Consider the following 23,510-nt stretch of genomic DNA (forward strand, 5'->3'; position numbering starts at 1 on the left):
AATTCCCTGCAGAGCTAGTTTAGGGGTAATATCACCACTGTAACTACTTTTAGGTAGTTCTTTGCAGCTTGAAACTTAGTTAATAATGTATTACTCATTTTAATGTCACTAAACTCTGTCCTCTGATGAGAGCAAAGCTCTGTTCTCAAATGAGAAAATTGGAGTGCACAGAGATAAAGGGCTTAGTGTTTACAAAATGGGTGAGTGGCAGAGCTGATGTCTGAAGCAAGGCTTTCTGCATCCAAATACAGTGTCCTTCCCATCCCTCTACACTGACAAAGTGGACTGCTTTTCCGCATAATAAAACTCTCTGGGACAAGAAGGCGATGAAGATGTATTTCCCCAAATAAGAGAGATGGAGAGATAAGGAGATGATCTTAATCCCAAGTATGATGCATTTGTCTAAAATAATTTCTTCACCTGGACATTTAAGGGTCCTGTTCCAGAATCTGGGTAAAGAAACAGAATGTAGCAAGGGGACAAGAATAAGTCCTGCTTAGTAAAAAAGAAAGGGTTAAAATTTGACCCTTTGAAAGTTTAACGCGGACAGTTTAAGGTTTAATTATCTAGATACCAAAAACTAGGCTGAAAGGCTGTGTTTCCTTCCTGATGTCTTTTCAGCTTATAGGGAAAAAGTGAAGGGGTGTGTGTTTGGGGGAAGGGTTAGGGAGGGAAGAATAAGACTCTTTCCTTCTAACAGGCTTTCTTTAAAAAAAAAAGAAAAAGAAAAGGAAAGAGAAACAAACGTTTGCTTCTGTGATTAAGCCATATTTATGTTTAAAACATAAATGAAATAGGGACAGTTCAAGGCACAGGGGCTTGTGTTCTGATTTGGTTGTTTACCATCAATCATACCGTTGCTTGGCAGACACTGGATGGTTATGAGCCTGAACAAGCTGAAAAGGGGCAGGAAAAGAAGTGGAGGCAGCATTCTTCCTATTTAAAGCTGCATCGCTTGAAAAAAGTTTTCGCAGACTGTGCTGGAGCCGGTGCTGAAAAAGGGGGTTTGCAGAGGCTGCCCTGGGGCTGGTGCTGAAAGAAGAGCCCGCAGCTGACTTCATGGTGCTACAATAACCTTAGAATATACTTTTAACTCCCAGGAGGACCCACATGTCTAATATTTAGACATGATGGCAAACTGGGTGGAAGCAAGACCTCTGCTCATTCTTACTGTTTTATTAGGGCAATTCGTCTCAATAAAAGCCCAGGAAGAAGACGAGGATGGTAAGTTTGCCGTTTGCTTTCCTTCTGGTGTTTATTGCACGGTTTGGGAAATGGGTGGAATATTAAACCTCAGGAAGAGCATGAAGAGGAGGTTCTGGTTTGAAGTTGAGAAGGGGGCTGACAGATTTGCACCTGGGAAACGGCTCGGAAGACAATCGGGGACTTTGTAAATCCGGAGCCTCTACATCTGCCGTTCGAAGAGTACACTACTGAATTCTTTTTGGGAAAGCCTAGGATAAGTCCTTTTCCCTGAATGTGGAGAGTGGGAAGTTTAAAAGAAAAGGAGAGTGCTTAAAACGGAGGGCTAGAGACACTCTTAGAGGAGGTCTGTTCTGTGGGCTAGCGTTCTCAGAGCAAGGAAAAGTCGCGGCAGAAGCAGAGTAGGGTGGAGCCTTTTTTGTACGGAACTTCAGCTGCTACATAAAATTCTTTGTTTAGAAAAACCTCTGTAGCCACTCGTAACTGATTTTTCTTTTGTCTTTGGCTTCTTATTCTTTTCTCTTTATAGATTTTTGCGTCCCTTCTGGTTTCATTTGTGATCTTACAATCACTTTTGCTTTCTGTGAGACAAGTCTTTCTTTCTCCATAGCAGAGGTTGATAGAAGCCAGATTTCTTATTTTCCCACCCTACTGACTTGACTATCAGGACAGTGGTGGTTCCCTGTTGGAGGCGGAAGGCAGGAAATCGGCATGTCTTATATAATTTATTTATCACGGAGTATTTGCACGGGCATTATTCATTAGACACAAGTTTCCTTTCTTCTCTTTTGAAAAAATGTAAGACAAATCTTGCCTGGTTACCAATTTTTTCCCTATGAAATTTGCATATGTTAGGGTTGCTTTCTATGGTATGGTTAAGCAAAAATGTGTGGCTGCTAGCAAATATAAGAAAATATTTAAATTGGTTTCACATTGTTAAATCCTTACCCTCCAGGCCTGAAGTTTCAAATACAGACATGTACTCTTTCATAATAGGCTTTAAAGATTTTCATAACAATTTAACATCAAACTCAAGCTTTTAAAACTTAGCACACTTATTAAACTTTTCTGTTACTGTCCTTCATATATATTTTATGGCTATATATATATTTAAAACCTTTCTGTGTATTTTTGCTCTATAAATGTTCATAAAATTAATCTAGAGACCCCGAGGTCTAAAAAACATTTAGAGTGAAAATAAGAATCTGGAATGAATACCCAAGAATCTGTCCAGAGTCCCATAGAGGGGGCACTTTCTGAAATCTTGAAACTTTTATGTTACTTTCTATGCTTTAAAAAATGAGACAATTCATAGAACATTAAACCTCTTGAGTTTCTTGTAATGTTGTGAAAAGCATGTGTAGTTTGGAAGGGCTGTGGGGTAATAGAATAAGAAGTAGAAGTCAGGAAAGGGGAGGGAAAAATGCACAAAATTACTATAGCAATAGAAATATCTGAATATAAAAGAAGTCGACTCCCCTCCCCCACCAGAAAAACCAACAACTTTCATTCAAAATTTTACACAACTTTCCTTGTTACTATATTTTAAGATAAAAATTTTCATTTATAAGGTATGAAAATAATTGAACATGTGAATAAATGAATGTTTCCTAAAGTATATGGAGTAGGCCATATGTTAAAAGACTTTCTCAAATAGCTGTAATTACACTGTAGGTGTTTCTAAAAAATGCGCAGAGTTCAATTTACCTTAATACTAATTTATATAAATGTTATAAATGTGATGCTTGGTGCAGAAAAGCCTTGTCTCCCCAATATAGCCAAATAACATAGAACATGGAATTCCAAACATTTTACAGAAAAAGGGTAAATTGCTTGCATACATATTGTAAAAGAATAAATTGCTCAGTTATGTTACTCAAGCTAAGAGAATATATGTGATAAAAATTCAATAGCAAAAGTAAATAGTTAAGGTCTTAATTAAAGGTGATATAAAAAAGAATTCCATAATCCAGGATATTCAGAACTACATAACTTGAACTTACCATGCATATTTTAGTTTAAGTTATATTGTGTGAATACTTGGCAATACTTTATTTTTCCTGTTCAGGCTTGTCACAAACTTAATAGAAGAATCAGAATTTTGAAACTCCATGTAATTTTAAGTTTGGAGAAGAGTAAGGTAAATGTTTTAAACTAAAGAAGCTTCTAAGGCACTCATGCAAAACAATATGTTTTTCAAATTTTAGCTCTAAGTCATATAATGTGGTGCTGACTTTGTGTATGAATATGTCCTCTTTGAAATGTAGAGACTTATTATCATATGTAAGTACATACTTAATAAGTTTTTTTCTTTTCAGGACTTCAAAGTATATTTTTATTCTGTTTGTGATTATTTTTACTGGAAATTTAAAATTTATATTTTACACAAGTTACATATATAATGTCTTATAGAAATACTTATGAATGATGAGATAAAAGAAAACAAATAAAGCTTTAGGTCTCTTAAGCCAAAATCGTTACTACTTCTCACTAAATTTTAAGAACTGAGTTGATTTTTTAAATTCGTAAAAGTGAGAAAGTTTGAGAGTTGGACTAACTTTAGTTGGGGCTATTAAGTAAAATTAAGTAAACAAATGAGTTAAGATAACAAAAATCAGCTTTTCATGAGTTTGTGTGTGTGTGGAAGTGTGTTGGTTTTGGGGGAGCTGCTTGAAGAGATTTTCCCATTTGTTTTTTGTAGGAGAAAATACTAGTGCATTTATACTAATTTTTATATTCCTGAATAAAGGTCTAATACCTAGGTCTAATACCTAATAAAGGTCTAATATCTAATACTTGAATACATTCTTGTTATTAGAAGTGGACATACTTAATCTTGGAAAATAATCTTTGATATGAATCATTGATTTCAACAACAGAGAAACAGTGGAGAGAAGGAAAGCTACAGAAGTGTAGTGTTTTATTTCCAGAGACTATAAATGTCAGTGCTTCTCAGAGGTCAGGCAGATGACATCAACAAGTGAAGCAAGAGCGTGTGTATCAACAGGTGATGGCGGGGCTGTGGGGAACTGAAGATGCATGCCCACTTGCAGCCATTCATGTCTAATGTTTTCACAAAGTATTACCTAAGCCAAATACAGTATATTTGGAATGTCAAGTGTGGCTCATGGACCATAAATTTGCAACCCTCTTATTTGTAACCCTGTACTAGTATCACGGACCCAAGCTGACTTCTGATTACAAAGAGATGAAGGGCTCACAGAGGATGAGATGTTTGGATGGCATCATTGGCTTGATGGACATGAGTTTGAGCAAGCTCTGGGAGCTGGTGATGGGCGGGGAAACCTGGAGTGCTGCAGTCCATGGGGTCACAAAGAATCGGACACCACTGAGACTGAACTGAACTGAGGGGCTCACAGTTCTTTCTATAGCATGAGTGCTTAGTCGCTCGGTAGTGTCCAACTCTTTGTGACCCCATGGACTGTAGCCTGCCAGGCTGCTCTGTCCATGGGGATTTTCTAGGCAAGAATACTGGAGTGAGTTGCCATACCTTCCTCAAGGGGATCTTCCCAACCCAAGGATCTAACTCAAGCCTCCTGCACTGCAGGCGGATTCTTTACCGTCTGAGCCAACAGGGAAGCCGTTTCTGTAGCATGGCCTCTTGCATTTTTATTATATTGTGTCTGGCATTTATCTCATCATTCAAATACAAATAACAAGAAACGATGCTTAATATTCAGCAATATTTGGATGGGATCATTTTAAAGGCAGTAGAGAATGCAAATATATAGTTTAAGATACTTGTTCACTCATAAATTGTTTTAAACTTTTTACTGTTGAAATTGATACTTTGAATCATTCAGTTCAGTTCAGTTCACTTGCTCAGTTGTGTCCGACTCTTTGAGACCCCATGAATCGCAGCACGCCAGGCCTCCCTGTCCATCACAAACTCCTGGAGTTCACTCAGACTCACGTCCATCGAGTCAGTGATGCCATCCAGCCATCTCATCCTCTGGCGTCCCCTTCTCCTCCTGCGCCCAATCCCTCCCAGCATCAGAGTCTTTTCCAGTGAGTCAGCTCTTCGCATGAGGTGGCCAAAGTACTGGAGTTTCAGCTTCAGCATCATTCCCTCCAAAGAAATCCCAGGGCTGATCTCCTTCAGAATGGACTGGTTGGATCTCCTTGCAGTCCAAGAGACTCTCAAGAGTCTTCTCCAGCACCACAGTTCAAAAGCATCAATTCTTCAGTGCTCAGCCTTCTTCATAGGATATGCACACTTTTCTTTTATAGTGAATGTTTTAAGCTAGGTCCACCTGCATATAGGAAAGTGTAGTAGTTTAAACAACAAAAAAGTGTTTTTTTCTTATTTTATAAGCTTCTAGTTTAGTAGTGAAAGGTTGGTTTACCAACTCTACAGAATCATCAGGGATTCAGTTTTTTCTAGCTCTCTTATATTCCCCTAGGTACAGTTTTTGATGTTCTAAATTCCTAGACAGCTACTGGAATCCCAGCCATTATATTTACTTTCCTGGCTTCTAGATAGAGAATAGGAGATAAAGGCTGTGATTCTTTTTTAATGGAGATTGTTAAGTCATCATATCATTTCTTACTTGTAAGTCATGTGGTCACACAAAGCTACAAGGGCTGCTGGGAAATGTAGTCTTAGCTGGGTAACACTGACAATGTACTCTGTTGAATAGCGTTATGGAGGATATAAAAGAGAGAATAGCTAATAGGAGGCAACTGTAATCCTGGCCACAGTGGGCATAATTGTCAACCACTTTCAGTGGAATGGATCTGGTTTCAATGGACAGAATATAGTTGAGTAACCAGACTTACCCTGGTTATTGTTCATTCCTAGGTAGAATACAAAGCCAAGAACACCGGATGGCACTTAAACATTAGGTTTTATTCTTTACAATTTTTTCCGTAGTCTCTTCAAATAACTTTACTTTTATAAAAATTAGAATGAGGCTTTATTTTGGAGAGTATCTCTCTACATATGTGATTGGTAGATTGATAGGTACAGTCCATTTTTTATATTGACACATACAGGGTAGACTTTGATCATGACTCTTTAGGTTAGTTGGTAAGCAATCCACACAGATCAGTGCTGAGCTGATTGCATAAAAAGTCACCTGAAGAGCTTGTTGCCAGTATAGAGTCTAGGCTGCTCTTGTTCCCAAATAGCCTGATTTGGTGGTTGTGGATGGGATTTGGGAAGCTTTCTAGGTGACGGATTCATGCTGGTGAACCAGTGTTAAGTCCCTGCCTAGACTCTTGATCTTGATGTGGCATCAGTTGGCTTCCTCTTCTAAGGCTACACACTGTGACTTTGCTAACAACTTGCTATTCTAGTCATTCCTTTCACTTATAAACCTGCTTATTGAAAATTTGTAGATAAGACATTGTGAATTCACAATCATTTCTGGAAAAAATAATCAAGACCCCAATCCTCCTTATGGCAAGTTAGATGAATCATTCTACTATACAAAGGCCACACTATTAAACTGTATTTCCAGGTGACTATATAGTCTCTTTTTTCTTTCTTTTACTTCCTGCTCTTCACACTTTTATCATATCCCCGAAGGCCAAAGACTCATTGCGTTGATCATTCTAGAAGTGCACATAATGCCATATGTTAAGTAAAAACATCAAGAGGAAGTTTTGTTTTCAGAGGAGGAGACTTGGAGATTAAAGTTATGTTAATCTATTTTTTTTCTTTTTTTAATCAAATGGTTTGTTCCTACTTGAAGGAGAATTCATGTATCATTTCTCAGTCTTACATGGCAATTTATAAAATATTTAAAATTGGATTAGTCACTTTTTGATGTTTTGTGTTCTGAGATTACAACATTGAAAAGTTTAGAGTTATATATGAGAGATATAGTAATAGTAGGAAAAAAAGACTAAAGTTATTAATTATTAATTGACCTACTATGTACATTTTGGCCAGTTGAACAAGTTTATTTAAGACAGTGGAATTGCTAGGAATATATTGACAATTCAGTTTTCCTCTAAATTTCTTTTCATGTAAATTTCATGTGGCTTTTTCTAAATTTTATTTAATGCTGCAGAGCTATTACACACAAAGAGTATCTATTCTTGGCATTTGTGTGAGAAGTAGTCTATCCAGTGGAAAATTTTTCTTTGAAGTTGTGACTTGCATTGGTGGCTTTAGTGTTTTTACTTTATTTTATTGGTATGTTTAAAACTAAACTCTTTAACAGAAATCAGGATGGTTCCATTTTATACTGAGTATTTTTCCTAAGGAACAGTGTCTCAGGGACATTATGATAGCACAAGATTTTCCTTACCCACTTGTTGTCTTCTACAGAGAAGTAACATTAACACTGTTAAAAAGTTAGCATCAATAAATTAATGAACGTTGTCTCTATACCTTTCTGGTATCATTTTCAAACTCGAAAATGTTTGTGTGCTTTAAAAAGTTTTTTTTTTTAGTGTACATCTGGGAAGGAGGAAAGACAGTCTCACAGTTGGTTTTCTCTCCTTTTTCTTTCTGGGTGTCTATTCAATCAGAATTATAAGTTCAGTTTAAAGATGACACTGTTGCTTCATAGCATCACAGCCCTGTTGTAGTCTACATACTTTAGTAAGTAAAGTAAGCCACGGTCCTGCCATCACTGGGAGGACACCTGGATTCTGATCCATCTCTGCTATTTAGGAGTTTGGCAACCTTTAGACTCCTTTCTTGAGGGCAGGAGGAGAAGAGAGCGACAGACAATGAGGTGGTTTGGTGGCATCACCAAATCAATGGACATGAGTTTGAGCAAACTCCAGGGAAACCTGCCATGCTGCAGTCCATGGGGGTCACAAAGAGTCAGACACGACTTAGTGACTGAACAACAACAACAAACCTTACAAAACCTTTGGGTCCTCATCTGAATTTGAAGAAATTATACACACCCCTGTCAATCTGATGGAACTCTTAAGAGGGTCATTTGGGAAATTTACCTGAAGGCAATTTTAGAGCATTTACATGAGACTCACAAAGTGATATTTTGGCCTGATCTCAGTCATCACAGCTATAAATCGTGGTGGCATAAATTCTACTGTTACCAAATCTTTGAATTTGTTTTGAAGAACCTTCCGGATTTGTCTTCCTTCTGTATTGTGTTTGTTCTCCACCTCCTGGGGCAAGTTGCTCCGTTAATTGTGCTCTCTTTTCCATAACTTCAACAGCTTCCTTCCTATGAGCTCTTTCCCCTTAGCCTGTAAACAAGCTCAGCTCTCTCCCAGGGACTGCTTCCGGCTTTCACCCTTTATTCTTAGCCTAGCTGCTTTAAAGGAGCAGAACAGTTTTCTGTCTGACTCCGTGCCCTCGCTCACCCCACGCACCCTCACTTTTGCTCCCTCTGTTCCTCTTAAGCTTGTCCAGTAATGTGTGACGTTCCAGTGGACTCCTTTCACCTACCGTTAACTACCCCGGCTTTCTTGAAAGGCAGTGCTCTGAAGGTTCTCGCTTTACCTTCCTGACCTTTCCTTCTCAGCTTCATGGGCTCCTCCTCTCTCTCTTTTTTATCCCTTAGCAATTTGTTTTCTCATAGGATTTAGTCCACTGGTTCTGTCTATTCTCTTCCTAGATTATCTAGGAATCTTACTCTCAGGGTTTTGCTTAACAACTAATTGCTGATCATTTTCACATCTCTCTCTTCAACCCTGACCTTCCACATGAACTTCGGAATACCCAATTTCCCACTGGCTGGTCCATAACCACTTCAAGTTCAGCGTACCCAAAACTCAACACATTATCTTTCCTTCCAGACAGGATCATCTTTCTCATGTATTCTTTATGTCAGTTAATGGCAACATCATCCTACTCGGTTATTCAAGCAAAATTCTAATCAGTTACTAAATTCTACCATTGTACCTGCTAAATATTTCTCAAATATACCTCCTCTCCATCTCTACTACAAACACCCCAGTTTAAGCTCTCATGGATTACTGCTTTTTACTGCAATAGCATGTAAGTTTATCTCTTTGGCTCCCATGTGGCTACTTCCCATCTGTACCTATTGGGACCACTTCTGTTGCTAAAATCTGATCACTTCATTACCTTCCTTAAAACCTTCCATTGACTCCCATAACTTGAGGAAGGAATAATGTTCAAGCTCCTAAGCAAAGCATACAAGACCTTTCATGATCTGTCTCATTTCTAGAATTTAAGTCCCGTGGCTATCATTCTTTGCCTCAAAATAAGGAATTGCCTGCAGTTCTCACCTCCCATGACATACATGCACACACACTTTTCCTTAGTCTACTTCCCAGGTTCCACTGTATGTCATAAAATTATTTTATGTATTAGGTATATGATTGCTATTCCTTGCACATAGGCCAATTGAATATTATTTTTTTTAAATCTAAAAAAATCTCTCCCACTATTTATTCATTCAAATATGAGTGAACCAATTTCAGATTTAGATTTTTCAAGTTATATTTGCATATTCTTGAGTAATTTTCTTGAGTGCTCTATGTTTTAGTTTTCTCATCTATAAAATTAGAGTAGTAATATTTAACTTAAATAATTATTTTGAGGACTATCATGTATTAAACCACCTACAAAGTAGTATGGTTCCTGACAAAGAGTAGGAGCTCATCAAATGATTATTGATACTATTATCCAACATAATTATCCAGTTGATATTATTATTCAACTATTTAATAATATAACAATAATAATAAATGCTTATTGGGTAATTATAAGAACCAAAATGTTAGATGTTATGGAAAAAATAAACAACTTTTCTCTCAAAGAGATTAAAATTATTGTAAAACTTAAAATGCACATTTTATCTACTACAGTCACTTAGGCAATGCGTCAGTATTTTTATCTAATGTCTAAATAGGCTATAATTTAAGCTTACTTATACATTTTGCCTTTCAAATAGAAAAGCAAAAGGACTGTAGTGTCTTCTTGTGTAGGTTTACTATAGGAAAAAAAAGAAATAAAAACCTCTTTCCATTAAATACTTTCTAAGGGCCATGTGATTTGAAGCATTACTCCTGCTCTCCTGATTCACACCCCACACACATTTCATTCTCTGCGATTGTCTCCAAGATGTGAGCAAGCCAAGCACGATCCATGCCATGCCACAGTGCTGCCTCATGTCTGTCTACCAGCTCTCTCTGTTTCAGAGTTTATTTTCTGAAAATATGATAGTCATAAAAGTCTGTATTAAAAACTGGAAGCGTGTTTTCCACCCTGCATTGCTCTGGGTTGCATCTGGAATGAGAGGAATTGCTTCACTGCACGGGGATTTACAAGGCAGCTCCCAGGACTATTGGATACAGTAGTGGGAGTGACCATCTTTTCCCAGATTTTGCAGCAAGTCTCCTCATTTTCCAAAGGCTGTTGGTTTCTTCACTCCCTTCACTCCCAGGAGATTTTTGTGAAATTGACTCCAGAAAGCAGACACTGATGTAAAATGTAGGCACATTCTTCATGCTCACACTTTCCTTATTTTGCTGCAGTTTTCTTTCTTCTCAGTTTTTCAGACTTGAACAAAATGATGGGTTTCACTTGGAAGAAGGTATGGACATGGAATTTCACCAGATAATTAGTAGCTATGAATTACTTTAATTAAAAAAATTTTTTTATTCAATAGAGCTGTTCTGTCGCCATCAGCTTTAGAGTTTTTCATTATGGAATTTAAAAATGTGGATACTTCCCATAGCAAATACAACTTATTTATAGAGATTTAATATTTTCATTAAAAAGTTTAACTGCTTAAATAGCAGTTATATAGTTATTATTTGCTCCTGATGTAGAAGAACCTATCAGATTCATTTATGCTAGTTTGAAATTATTTTTAAATTTTTTCTTTCTCATTCTTTCCAGAGCTTTCTATTGAAGAAATGATCAAGTTACAATTTAATTCAGAACATTATGCTTCTCATTTAGTGCTCAACTTTTATCTAGAGTTTCTGATAGGATGGACTGGTGGGTGAACAGTGAGGTTAACTGGTTACCATGGCAAGATGAACTGCAAGGAAAAAGTTTCTAGTTTTCTGGTCTTTGGCTACAAACACAAACCCTCTGAAGTTTTATAAAGAAAGCTTATACTTTCTTTTGAAAGGCAGAAGGGCACTGGCCATTCTAAGGCAAATGCGTGGTTCTGATATAGGAATCTTCTTTTTGTGCTGAAACAAAGGAAAAAACACTTGGAGTCAATGAAGGAGGAACAACTGAACATTCCATTGACAGCTTGTGTTAAAGCTTTCAGGTGCTACAAGTATTATGTCTTTCTGAGTATTCCCCAAGAAATGACTTCTTTTTTCATCCCTTCCCCATTTCCTTTTAAATCTTGGTCTCTACATGTTAGATTAGGCATTTGTTTGTTTGTGTTTTTATTTTCTCCCTTAGGCACATTAAAATTGAACTGAATTTTATTGAGAAACAACTAATAAGTTCCTGAACCAATGGAATTCTCATTAGCCTGGGAAGATTTCAGGATGCTTGTAGTCTATTTCATTAAAAAAAAAAATGGGGTAATTACTTTATGAATCAAGAAGGAAACAATGAGTTCTAAAGAAATTAATCAGTGAATGCATTCAAAGTTCCGTTGGCAGTGTTTGTATTTGGGTATGTGGAGGATGATGAAATTAAATTAAGTGTTTTATGATCATTAGTATTTTCATGATATTTTGGTACATTCAGGATATAAATATTTCATAAAACTGTTAAAGCTATACTCACTTGATCTACCTGGTACCCCCTCCACATCTATTCTGTGGACGCAGTGTTGCTAAAGTCCTAGGAGGACAAGCAGTTCCAGTTTTAAGAAAACAGATTTGAAGTAGATGACTTTTAATTTTTTTTTTTTAAGGGAAATATGCTTTAAACTTTCAGTTTGAAGGAAAAGCATTCAGGAATCTACCTGAGAATCAGGGTCTCACACTGAAGGTTTATTTGGATGTCTCCTTCTCAAATATGGGCTTCTCAGGTGGCACTGGTGGGAAAGAACCCTTCTGCCAATGCAGGAGACTTAGGAGATATGGATTTGATCCCTGGATGGGGAAGATCCCCTGGGCTGGGAAGATTCCCAAGAGAAGGGCATGGCAACCCACTCCAGTATGCTTGCCTGGAAAATCCCATGGACAGAGGAGCCTGATGGGCTACAGTATCATGAGGTCGCAAAGAGTCGTACACAACTGAGCAACTGAGCATTCACCCAATCTGAGTGTATTATTATATGGTAATTTGCCTTTTATGATTTTCCCCCAATAGTCTCTGGCCATCAAAATCAGCTGGCATCATGGCTCTGGGGGAAAGTCCCAGTGCTGGGTGGGCTCTGGGGGAAAGTCCCAGTGCTGGGTGGGCTCTGGGGGAAAGTCCCAGTGCTGGGTGGGCTCTGTGGCTCACGCCACAGGCAGATGAAGCACAGCCGTCATGCGCAGTCCATGTTTGTCCGTGGATGGTTCCACAGTCAACACTAGAATCACTTCAAATCCAATCTAATAGAAACTGAAAGTTGACTTCGTATAATCAAAATGGAAATTTGTCCGCAGGATTCCCGCTGTTTCTGAAGAGGATATTTGAGTTTCTCCAGAATAGAACTGTATGATTGTGCATCATATACAAGGTATAAGTACATGGGAAGAGGAGTTTTCTGTGGTACCCAAGGATACCAATTAACAGTTGGCACAGATAGCCTCATTAAAGGCTATTGTGTCTTGTGGGATTTATTTGGAAAATTTCAAAGAGGCTGGGAAAGTTTGTGATATCTCTTAATTTTTTTTCTTAGATTTCTCTAATTTTTTTAACCCTATATGCCTAAGACACGTTCATTTTGGAAAGAACACATAAACACAACCACAGTCCTGTATCTCTATTATTTTGAGCTAACAACATAGATACTTATAACTAGGCCAAATAGGCCATAGGAATAGTAGGAAGAGGGTAGCGTCTCACAGTTAGATTTTTTTAATTCTGGGAAATTTCTTCAACTCCTAATTACTACCATTTTTCTACACTTAGGACCTTTAACAGTGAACAGTTTCTACATTTAGAACTTCTCCTTTTCCATTTAGTTTCAAAAAGCAGTTAACAGAGCCTGGGTTTTTGGAGTCTCACATTTGAATCCTGTGTTTTTGCAACCTTGTGACCTTGAGCAAGGTACGGATCTTTGAGATTCAGTATTTTCATCTGCATATTGAAAAATTGAATTGCAATTTATAGGCACTGAAGAAAAGTAGATATTATTCTTTTAGGATGAATCCTCTGGTTGGGCCATTAGAGTTTTCCCCATAACTGAAATAATTTTTATCAGACCATTCCCAGTTACAAAAATGTGTAAGAGAAACGATGGAGGAGCAGAATTCCTGGAGCAGAACAGGGCCGGGGATGGGGGTGGGGAGGAGTGAAATGGTGATAAGAAATTTTGTTTATTTCATGCTTTTCCCTTGGGCCAGGCCTGTGCTCAGCTCTTGATTATTCACAAAGGAAAAGCAAACTGGTACAACTCCTGAAAGTTTTACTTTGGTATTAGGATGCATTCACAAACTTGAGTGGTACATATACTCATTTGATTTTATTCTTTTTTTCTATTGTAATGCTTTTGGTAATTGAACATTTGGTTCATGTAGAGTTGTTCCAGAAAAGTAAAAGTATGCTCAATACATACAGCATTTATTTCCTTTCCTGAGATTTCACTGGTTCAAGACAGACTTATCTGGACCCTGGCAATGCTTTTATGAGGGATGGTGTGCACCTCCACCTGGGTGGTCAAGGTGGAAGAAGGAGCTGTGTAAGCTCATTCCACTTCTCCTAAGTCAACATGGCAACGGGGTCCAAAGACCACTTGGCCCTAAGTCAGACAACTCTAGTAAAGTCCTGATTCTTTCCTCATAAATTCCTTATAAATACAATATGTTGGCACCTTAATTTCCTCATTTATAAAACATGGATAATACTTTGTATTTTTCTATCTCACAGGTTCAGAATGAAGAATTCATAATATCTGCAGAAATTCTGTGTCAGATTTAAAAACCTCAGTAAGGGTCCATATGATTTATTGTAATTAAATTTTAGATGAATATAAAATAAGTGTTTATTTTAGGTAAATGAGAAATATTTATAATCCAAAGGAACAGAAAATTCTTCATGAAAATGAAAGAAAGTAAGTTAGTGGGTTTCTTTAAAACCTTGAATTGCAGAAGTAAAATACCTTGCTTACATAATCATCCAGAAAACTCCCAAAGCCCCAAAATAGGAATTAAATAGGAAAAAATGAGAATAGAGACCTTGCCTTGAGGATAAACAGAACAGATGGAAAAACAAAACGTGATTTTTCTAATATAACTGGACTGCAGTCTCTCTACAAGCAAAAATGTAGCTTCCTGGCAGAAGGCTGAATCCACTGTTATTATTACTTTTCCCCTATTCATCTCTCATCAGGAAGCCTGTCTCAAAATCAAAGTTAAGCTCTGAGGGCCTGTTTGCAGCATGGTATCCCTTTTCCCGGGGTCAGAAGGTGACTGTGAGACAGAAGTTTAAACTGATGATAAATATCCACAGCAATCTGAGCCAAGTGTTTAGACAAAGGTTCCATCATCCCTCAAGCCTGTCTACTTTCTGGTATATTTTAAGACTCTCTACTTTTTCAGAGAGAAACATGCAGTTAAAGAGATGAGGGCCTCAACTAAATAGACTGTTTCTTTCTTTCATGAATGAATTGTTGAAATAATTTTAAAGAAAAGTTTCTAAATTAAAACTAGACCAGGTCGCATGAAATCTGCATTCTAAGTGTAGCTCTGTCATGAACTAAATCGGTGATCTTGCGGAAGTGGTTTAAAATCTCTGGGCCTCAGTTTCCTCCTCTGTAAGACCGATGGCATATTATCCAGGGCTACTTCCTACTCTGAAAGTCTAGGACTATAGAAGGTTTACATAAACTTATTCACATGGGTTAGATTTGTGCTATACCACCATGAAGAATTTCATGTATGAGTTTTGGTAGGTTGAGGCATTATGCATAATTTCTATAGGTAATATCTTTCTGTACTTTAAAATTAGGATTTGAAGTTTTGATCCAGGTTTCTGATTATTTACCTGTGTGTAAGGCTGAGCACTGCAGAATTGATGCTTTAGAGCTGTGGTGTTGGAGAAGACTCTTGAGAGTCCCTTGACTGAAAGGAGATCAAACCAGTTAATCCTAAAGGAAATCAATTCTGACTAGTCATTGGAAGGACTGATGCTGAAGCTGAAACTCCAGTACTTTGGCCACCTGATGTGAAGAGCTGACTCACAAGAAAAGACCCTGATATCACTGACTCAATGGACACGGATTTGAGCTAGATCCAGGAGATGGTGAAGGACAGGGATGCCTGGCATGCTGCAGTCCATGGGGTTGCAAAGAGTCAGACATGACTAAGTGACTGAACAACAGCAATGTGCTAAGTCGCTTCAGTCGTATTTGACTCTGCGACCCTATGGACGGCAGCCTGCCAGGCTCTTCTGTCTATGGGATTCTCCAGGCGAGAATACTGGAGTGGGTTGCCATTCCGCCCTCCAGGGAATCTTCCCGACCCAGGGATTGAACCTGAGTCTTATGTCTCCTGCATTGGCAGGAGACTACCTTACTGTGATTTATTTAAGTAACGCAACTTCCAAAATGATCCGTTTTCCAGTGAATGGCTTTTCAGGTGTCCTAGGTGGCTCAGATAGTAAAGAATCTGTCTGCAATGCAGGAGACCTGTGTTGGGAAGGATCCCTGGGTTGGGAAGATCCCCTGGAGGAGGGAATAGCCACCCACTCCAGTATGCTTGCCTGGAGAGTTCCATGGACAGAGGAACCTGGCAATCCATAGGGTCACAAGGAGTCAGACATGACTGAATTGATTTAGCCCACACACACACAAATGGCTTTACAAAGTTTCAGACTTTGTTGTAAAGGTAATTGTGGAAAAAAAATTCACAGTAATCTGGCAATGTTTTGTATATTTCAGATTAACTTTGAATTTTTCAATTAGAAAATATGGAAATACATTCAGTGCTGTGTTATACTATTTCAATCATAAGACTTGATACTCTATAAATATTTTTTGGTGGGATAGTGGTCAAAGTTTAGTGGCATCCTAGGCTCTTGCCCTTAAAGCTGATGGATTTGTCTTTGCAGAGAGGACATTGCTTACTTTTCCTGGCAATCTGCTGAACCTACTAAACTGCTATTTTATCTAGCCTTTTACAAAAAGTTGGAAGGAAGGAAGAATAGAAGTAAGGAGAATTTAAAGCTTATGAGATTTCCCTGAAGAGTAGATCATGAGATTATCATGATTGTTCTTGATTCCTTATACCTGTTCCCGAGTCCTTATTTTTCTTTATTAATAATGTTTGTTGGGAGATATTTACATATTTAGTTTGAATATTTAGAAGGTTTGATTTAATCCATTGATATTTTTTGAGCATATGGGGTTGCAAAGAGTCAGTCACGACTGAGTGACTGAACAACAACAACACCATGCTAAGTTGCTTCAGTCATGTTTGACTCTTTTCAACCACCTGGACCGTAGCCTGCCAGTCTCTTCTGTCCATGAGGTTTTCCAGGCCAGAATACTGGATAACTTTTTGGAACATGCTACTTGCCTCCCATTTTCTTCAGGGAAAATGAGGAACTCCATTTTTGTGTTTTATTTCCCAGTTTTCCTCTTTCACTGATAGGGATTTAGTTCTCTAAACATTTAGGTACCCAAGATCTGCTAGAATTTCACTCCCAGGCATTCTGGGCAGAAAATGGCCTTAAAAATGTCTTTACAAGAAGTATGTTTGTTTAATTAAGATACAGGAAAAATTTAAATTAAAAATCTGACAAGATTTTTAAAAGGCACTCACAAATGCTCACAATCCATGTTAAAATCAGAAATACCAGTAGGAGAAAGCTGTCAGGTTTTAGATTAAGGTACTCGTTGATAATGAGATATACTTGGTCATCTCAAAGCAGATAACAATAGTTTACTTCTTTAGGGAATATAAATCTCATTCTGTTCTCAAAAACCATTATATAAGTGTTTTAGTGACAGAATTTCCTTCAGATGATTCTGAAAATTTTGATTTTTTTTTTTAAAGAAATAGTTTTCTGATCTCAAGCAATGATGATTTTGACTTGCTTTTCTCTACAGAGCAGTATATTCCCACCATGCAACCTACTTTCATCCCTTCATTATTTATTATAATGATTAATGAGTACTTATTGTTAACCAGGCACTTTACTGAACTTTAAATACAGAAACAAGTATTTAATCTCCCCGCCGCCCCACCCCCTCCTCCCACCACCTCTGGCTCAGGGAGCTAATTGTCTAATGAGTACAATAAAAATCAAGAACAATTGACTACTACATGCCAGGCGGTGTCTAGGAGGCATCCCTACTACACAGTGCCTGAGAGGTGGAAGGCGGGATGCAAGGTCAGGAAAGGTTTCAGAGGAGGGAACACCTGAGCAGTCTTCCCCTGCATTCACCCCATTATTTCCTCTGTCTATGTCATCCTCGTCTAGCACATCCTCGTCCTTCAAATCATAGTCAAATCCGATGTGTATCCTCTTTGAAACCTTTTGATTATGCTCTTTTCTCTAAACTGTAGCACTTCTCCTTTCTTTGACATAGTTAGCATTTAATAAAAACCTTTTCCGTATAACCTATTGTTTTAATTTCACTTAATAAATGTCATTGGGGAAGAACATGGTAACCTACTCTGGGGTTCTTACCTGGGGAAATCCCATGGACAGAAGGAGCTGGATGGGCTACAGTCCATGGAGTCGCAAAAGAGTCGGACACAACTTAGTGAATAAACAACAAGAGTAATAAATGTCATTAGTTCCCTACTTATATCATATGCCCCTTGAGTGTAAAGACCATTTCTCAAACCCAGAAAGTCAGATACAGATTCAGTGCTATGCATGTATTAGCTACTCAATAAATGCTTGTGATTAACAGTTTGAACAAATTATATTTCTCTTGACGATTCAAATAAAATGCCTTCTCTCCATTGATTGTCAGATTGCCGTCTGACAACAATTACTCAATCTTGGTTGTTTTTACATTTGTAACAGCAAATTTTAAAAAGTGGAACCAGTTTTTACATATAGGTTAGCTGTATTTCAGAGAAGGCAATGGCAGCCCACTCCAGTACTCTTGCCTGGAAAATCCCATGGGCGGAGGAGCCTGGTGGGCTGCAGTCCAGGGGGTCGCTAAGAGTTGGACATGACTGGGCGACTTCTCTTTCACTTAGCTGTATTTAGTGCACTTTTGTGTGAAGCCGCATAAAAATACATACCTCAAAGCACACTAATTGACTTAATAAATACAAATGTAAGTTAATTTTATAACGTACCTATTTTACTTACCATGATTTTACTCAGGTTATAGGGATGCAAAGATATACTACCTGTATTTAAGGGACATCTAAATGAGAGCAATAGACATATGAACAAATAATTATAAAACAATATAATAATAAATATGATGAAAAAGAATTGCATGGGAATATTCAACTCACCCATTAGAGCAAAGGTTGGTTTCCTGGAGGAGATAAATCCAAAATATGAATGATGAATGGACACTAACCAAAATGAGATAAGAGGAGCAAGTAAATAGTATGTAGATAGGAAAAAAAATGCTTGAAATACTCAGAAGTAAATTTAGTATTGTTTCACAGGAAACTACAACTACTTTGATGGCTTGGAGAATGGAATGCAGGATGATCTCATTTATTATTAATCATTGTTGTTTAGTCACTAAGTCACGTCCGACTCTTTGTGACCCCATGGACTGTAATGCTAGGCGCCTCTGTCTGTGGGATTCTCTAGGCAAGAAGACTGGAGTGGGCTGCCATTTCCTCCTCAGGGGCCTCTTCTCAACCCAAGTATCAAAGCTGCGTCTCCTGCATTGGCAGGAGGATTCCTGGATACTACTGAGCCACTAGGGAAGCCCCATTTATTATTAGAGACTTGACTTTTTGGGATAATTTATTACTTATTTTAAAATTCAATACAACAACAACAGAGACAGAAGGTATAGACTTTTTTTTTTTTATTTCCCTATTTATTAAGCAACTTCAGTTGTAAGAAGAAGAAGAGATATTGGACCATAGTTAGGTAGAGTCAAATGAGGATTTTTGTTTTATTTTGTTTTCAGATGACAGTTCATAAACTGAAAGAAAGAATCCCTTGGAGGGACAGATGTCAGATGTCAAAGATACAGAAAGAAAGAGGGTATAGACTGGCCAGGATTTAGAAAGATGCAGCACTGGGTGTGAGGGGGAGAGGAGTTAGGGTCTAAGAGAGATTGGCTATTGTATGTGATCTTAGATACAGGGAGGTAAAGATGCAGGTGTAGCTTCAGGGGAAAGAGATATGTTTGCGGTACAAGAGGTGAGGGTGTGATTGTTCATGCTTGAGCACATCAACTCTTTTTATTGTCTCAATCATTTTTAATATCTCAGTCATTTTAATGCAACTATTTTAATTTAAGTTAAAATTGAATCAACTTAATTTAAACAGAGTACATATACTAGGAGGTTGTTTGAGACCAGTTGTTTCACCTGTTGCTCTGCTTGTGCTAGCATCATGTAAAGATTAAGTTATCAGTAAATCATTTGTTTTTATTGTGAATGTCGATTAGATACCAAACAGTTGCTCAAAATGCTTGCATCATGACACGTGATGTTCCTTTTTCTGACTAGGCAATGTGTTGTGATTTTGTATAGTCAGCTTCAAATTTCCATCAGTTACTAGCTCTCCCCACCCCCCACTTCAGCCCCACTAAAGGTCAACTGTTACTAAATCACAACAATAAAAAGAGATTCACTCTCTCAGAGGCAAGGCTAGAGTAGTATAGCCTTTACAGGCCTATAGGCTATATTCCGTTGATGTTTATTTTTAGATTTTTCTGCTTTTATTAGTAATAATATCACACTATACCTAAAAAAAAATCATACAATTCACAAAGTGCATCCAATCTTTTGATGTCCCTGTAAACCTAAACACCTTAGATTACAGATGAGGGACTGAGGTGCATAGGCATAGATGATGCAGCAGACATTGGGCAGAGAACCGAGGTTCCCAGTCCAAGACGCTTTCAATTGTATCTCATAGAGAGAAGAAAAGGAAAGAGAAAGACAGTTTTAGTTACCAAGAAAAGCACTCCACACTACTATATGAAAATCACTTCTATGCAGTGCCACATTCTTAAAGACTTCGGTAAGACCAAACCTGTGACAGGCAAAGACTAGGGAAAGTATAAATCTATCTTGTAGAAGCTTAGATATTTTTTTAAACCTGGAAGTTAGGGATTTTCATGAAGACTGTAGTGAGGAGGAAAGAACCATACAACTTTTGATTTATCCAACTAAAATTTTTCCTTGAGATGTAATAGGAAGCCTTGTAGTCTGGAATCTGTATAGCTGTGAAAGCAAATGCTATCACAGGTTGTGTTACAGGGCAGGAGGCAAAAGGGACTCTTGGAAAGAAAAACTAATGCTGATTTAGCATTTAGTGAGATCCCTCTATTAGGCTTTCTGTCCTGGTTTTATGTACCCCACTGATTATAAAATTAAGGAAACCATCATTGGCCATATATTTATTAAGTGTTTCATTGAACCTTAACTACTAAGTGCCATACTAAAAATAGGAAGTAGAAAGAAAAATAATAAGTGATCTTTATATTGAAGAATTCCATTACGAGAGACCCAATCTGTTACTCATTTTTGTAAAAAGATGTGATGGATGTATAGGTAACAACATGTGTGTAGACCATCTTAAGCTGGTTTATAAATTAGTCAAAAACTATAAATATCAGACATCTGAACCAAACACTTTCAATGGGAGTATCTGCAATGAAAATATTTATTTTCTAAGAAAATATTTTTCTTCCCCCTGCAGTGACATTTTTGGTCAAAACATTTGAAAGAGTTTCTGTTGATGTTGTTACAAATGAGTTAAAACTTCAATCACCTGCAAAAATGTTTTACCAATTTGTGTACATGCTGCCATTGATAATCACTCAAGCTGCCAATAAGAAATATTTATTTGACTTCTATGTACCAAGTCAAGTGCTATGGTGCAGTTAACCTATATATTTATTAATAAATTAGGAAGTAGAATCCTTGATTCCAAACCATGAGGAGTTTCTAATTTAGTTGGAAAGTAATTAGGCTGAAAAATAGAATATGTAACATGAACTAAAGCACATTAAACCTTTCAGAATAAACCTGGAGTCAGTTCAGGAGGGGGGAAAAACAGCGGGAGTTGTCAGGAAATGAATGAAGGTTTCGACTGGAGGATGTAGTGTTGTGAGAGCTATCAGAAGTGTCCTAAGCAGCAATCAATGTCATTTTATCACCGAGAGCCAAGGGAAGGGTGATGGAGACAAAGCTCTGGGTCTGGCAGTGTGGAGTTTCCTGCTCATCTTTGAGAGTGGTTGTCCAAACAGTTAAGAACCAAAGCAAAATTTCCACAGGTCAGACTTCTTGTATATTCTAAATATACTGATTTCTGAACTAATTTCATGTAGTAGCCATTTAGGTCATATATTTAACTAGTTTGTACTCAGCTAGTTTTAGTTCTGTGCTGTTTTCTAATTCTAATGGCTTATTGGATGTCATTAATGAAATGATAGATATGATCTGTTGGTGTTTCCATTATGTGAATATTTTTAGTGCCAAGAAATGTTTGTGGTTCAGGTTAGGTATTACAAAAAATAGAGAATGGTGATCTTGGATTAGGTAGATAGCTGCATAAAATTCTCTCTGGCTTGATGATATTTAATCTACATGTGAGAAGAATACTTGTTGTTACCATGAAAGTAACATAAATTTCCATAAATTACTCAATAAAGTCATCCTTATGGAGTCAGTCATTGCACATATCTTCTGCTATCATTGTGCTGATACTCAGAGACTAATCTATTAAATATTGGTATGATTACCTAAAAATCTTGACTTTCTTATTACAATTATACATACATTTATTGGACACTACTGTGGTCCAGATATTATGTGAAGCTGTAGTCAGGGCTATGGTTTTTCCTGTGGTCATGTATGGATGTGAGAGTTGGACTGTGAAGAAAGCTGAGCACCGAAGAATTCATGCTTTTGAACTGTGATGTTGGAGAAGACTCTTGAGAGTCCCTTGGACTGCAAGGAGATCCAACCAATCCATTCTGAAGGAGATCAGCCCTGGGATTTCTTTGGAAGGAATGATGCTAAAGCTGAAACTCCAGTACTTTGGCCACCTCATGCAAACAGTTGACTCATTGGAAAAGACTCTGATGCTGGGAGGGATTGGGGGCAGGAGGAGAAGGGGACGACAGAGGATGAGATGGCTGGATGGCATCACTGACTCAATGGATGTGAGTTTGAGTGAACTCCGGGAGTTGGTGATGGACAGAGAGGCCTGGCGTGCTGCGATTCATGGGGTTTCAAAGAGTCAGACACGACTGAGCGACTGAACTGAACTGAGGGATACTGCAGTGGATAAGACATATATATATAGTCTCTCTAGAGAGAGAGGAAAAACCAAATACATAGAATAGGGATGTTTAAAAATTTAATCGTCACAAATAAAGTACTATTTTCTATTTAGATCAAGAAAAAGTCATATATGTATCTCTGCATGCGTCTGCGTGCTCAGTAATTTCCAGCTGGATCCCATAGACTGGAGCCCTTCCCGCTGCCCTGTCTGTGGAATTTTCCAGGCAAGAATACTGGAGTGGGCTGCCATTTCCTCCTCCAGGGGTTCTTGGCAGGCGGATCCTTTACCACTGCGCCACCTGGGAAACCCTGTAACTAATATCAGGTAAAAACTGTTTATTACTTCAGTGATTTCATTGATGGTAAAAATATTGTTTCTTTAAACCAGGACATACCAGAGGGAGTAGGGCATTTTGACCAAACTCTTGGCAAAGTTTTATTTCAAGCAAGAATACCACAAAACATTTAGTTCCACTGAAGACTTAGCCCACATTTTATTTTTGTCATCCAGAGCACTTTGTATTCCGGACTTCCTGTAACTGGTACGTGTGAAAATCACTGTGAAGCAGACAATAGTGTGGGCTGGAATTCCGTGTTGTTTACTCCATCCAGTCAGTTCAGCAAAGTGGTGTGACTAGGCCTTCCTTTGGCATAAGGAAATAACGAAATCCTCTGTTTGTGATTGTTGTTCAAGATAATTGGTGAAATTGAATTCCTGTTCTTTGTGTACTTTTTACTGAAATGTTCTTAGAATGCCCTGTTAACTGAATGAATATTTTAAATTCTTTTGTAACACTGTGTTGTTTTGTACTTTGGTTTTAGGTCAAGCTTCCAGATGTGTTATCATTTACGTATGCTTTAAC

At 37.7% G+C, this 23,510-nt stretch overlaps 1 protein-coding gene across 2 annotated transcripts in view; it reads left to right on the top strand.

The window, feature by feature from the left end:
• The first annotated feature begins 802 nt into the window (after window positions 1-802).
• The window catches only part of COL5A2 (collagen type V alpha 2 chain), a 154,691-nt gene continuing 131,983 nt past the window's right edge, over window positions 803-23,510 (top strand). Inside the window, exon 1 of one of the 2 annotated variants that reach the window (XM_044932592.2) lies at window positions 803-1,224. In XM_044932592.2, coding sequence (XP_044788527.2) covers window positions 1,128-1,224 — 97 coding nt within the window. In that variant the 5' untranslated portion in view covers window positions 803-1,127. The remainder of the gene's footprint in view (window positions 1,225-23,510) is intronic. The other variant, XM_006073706.4, reaches the window with a different exon arrangement.

Source organism: Bubalus bubalis, chromosome 2 (genome assembly GCF_019923935.1).
Source record: "Bubalus bubalis isolate 160015118507 breed Murrah chromosome 2, NDDB_SH_1, whole genome shotgun sequence".
Taxonomy (NCBI): domain Eukaryota; kingdom Metazoa; phylum Chordata; class Mammalia; order Artiodactyla; family Bovidae; genus Bubalus; species Bubalus bubalis.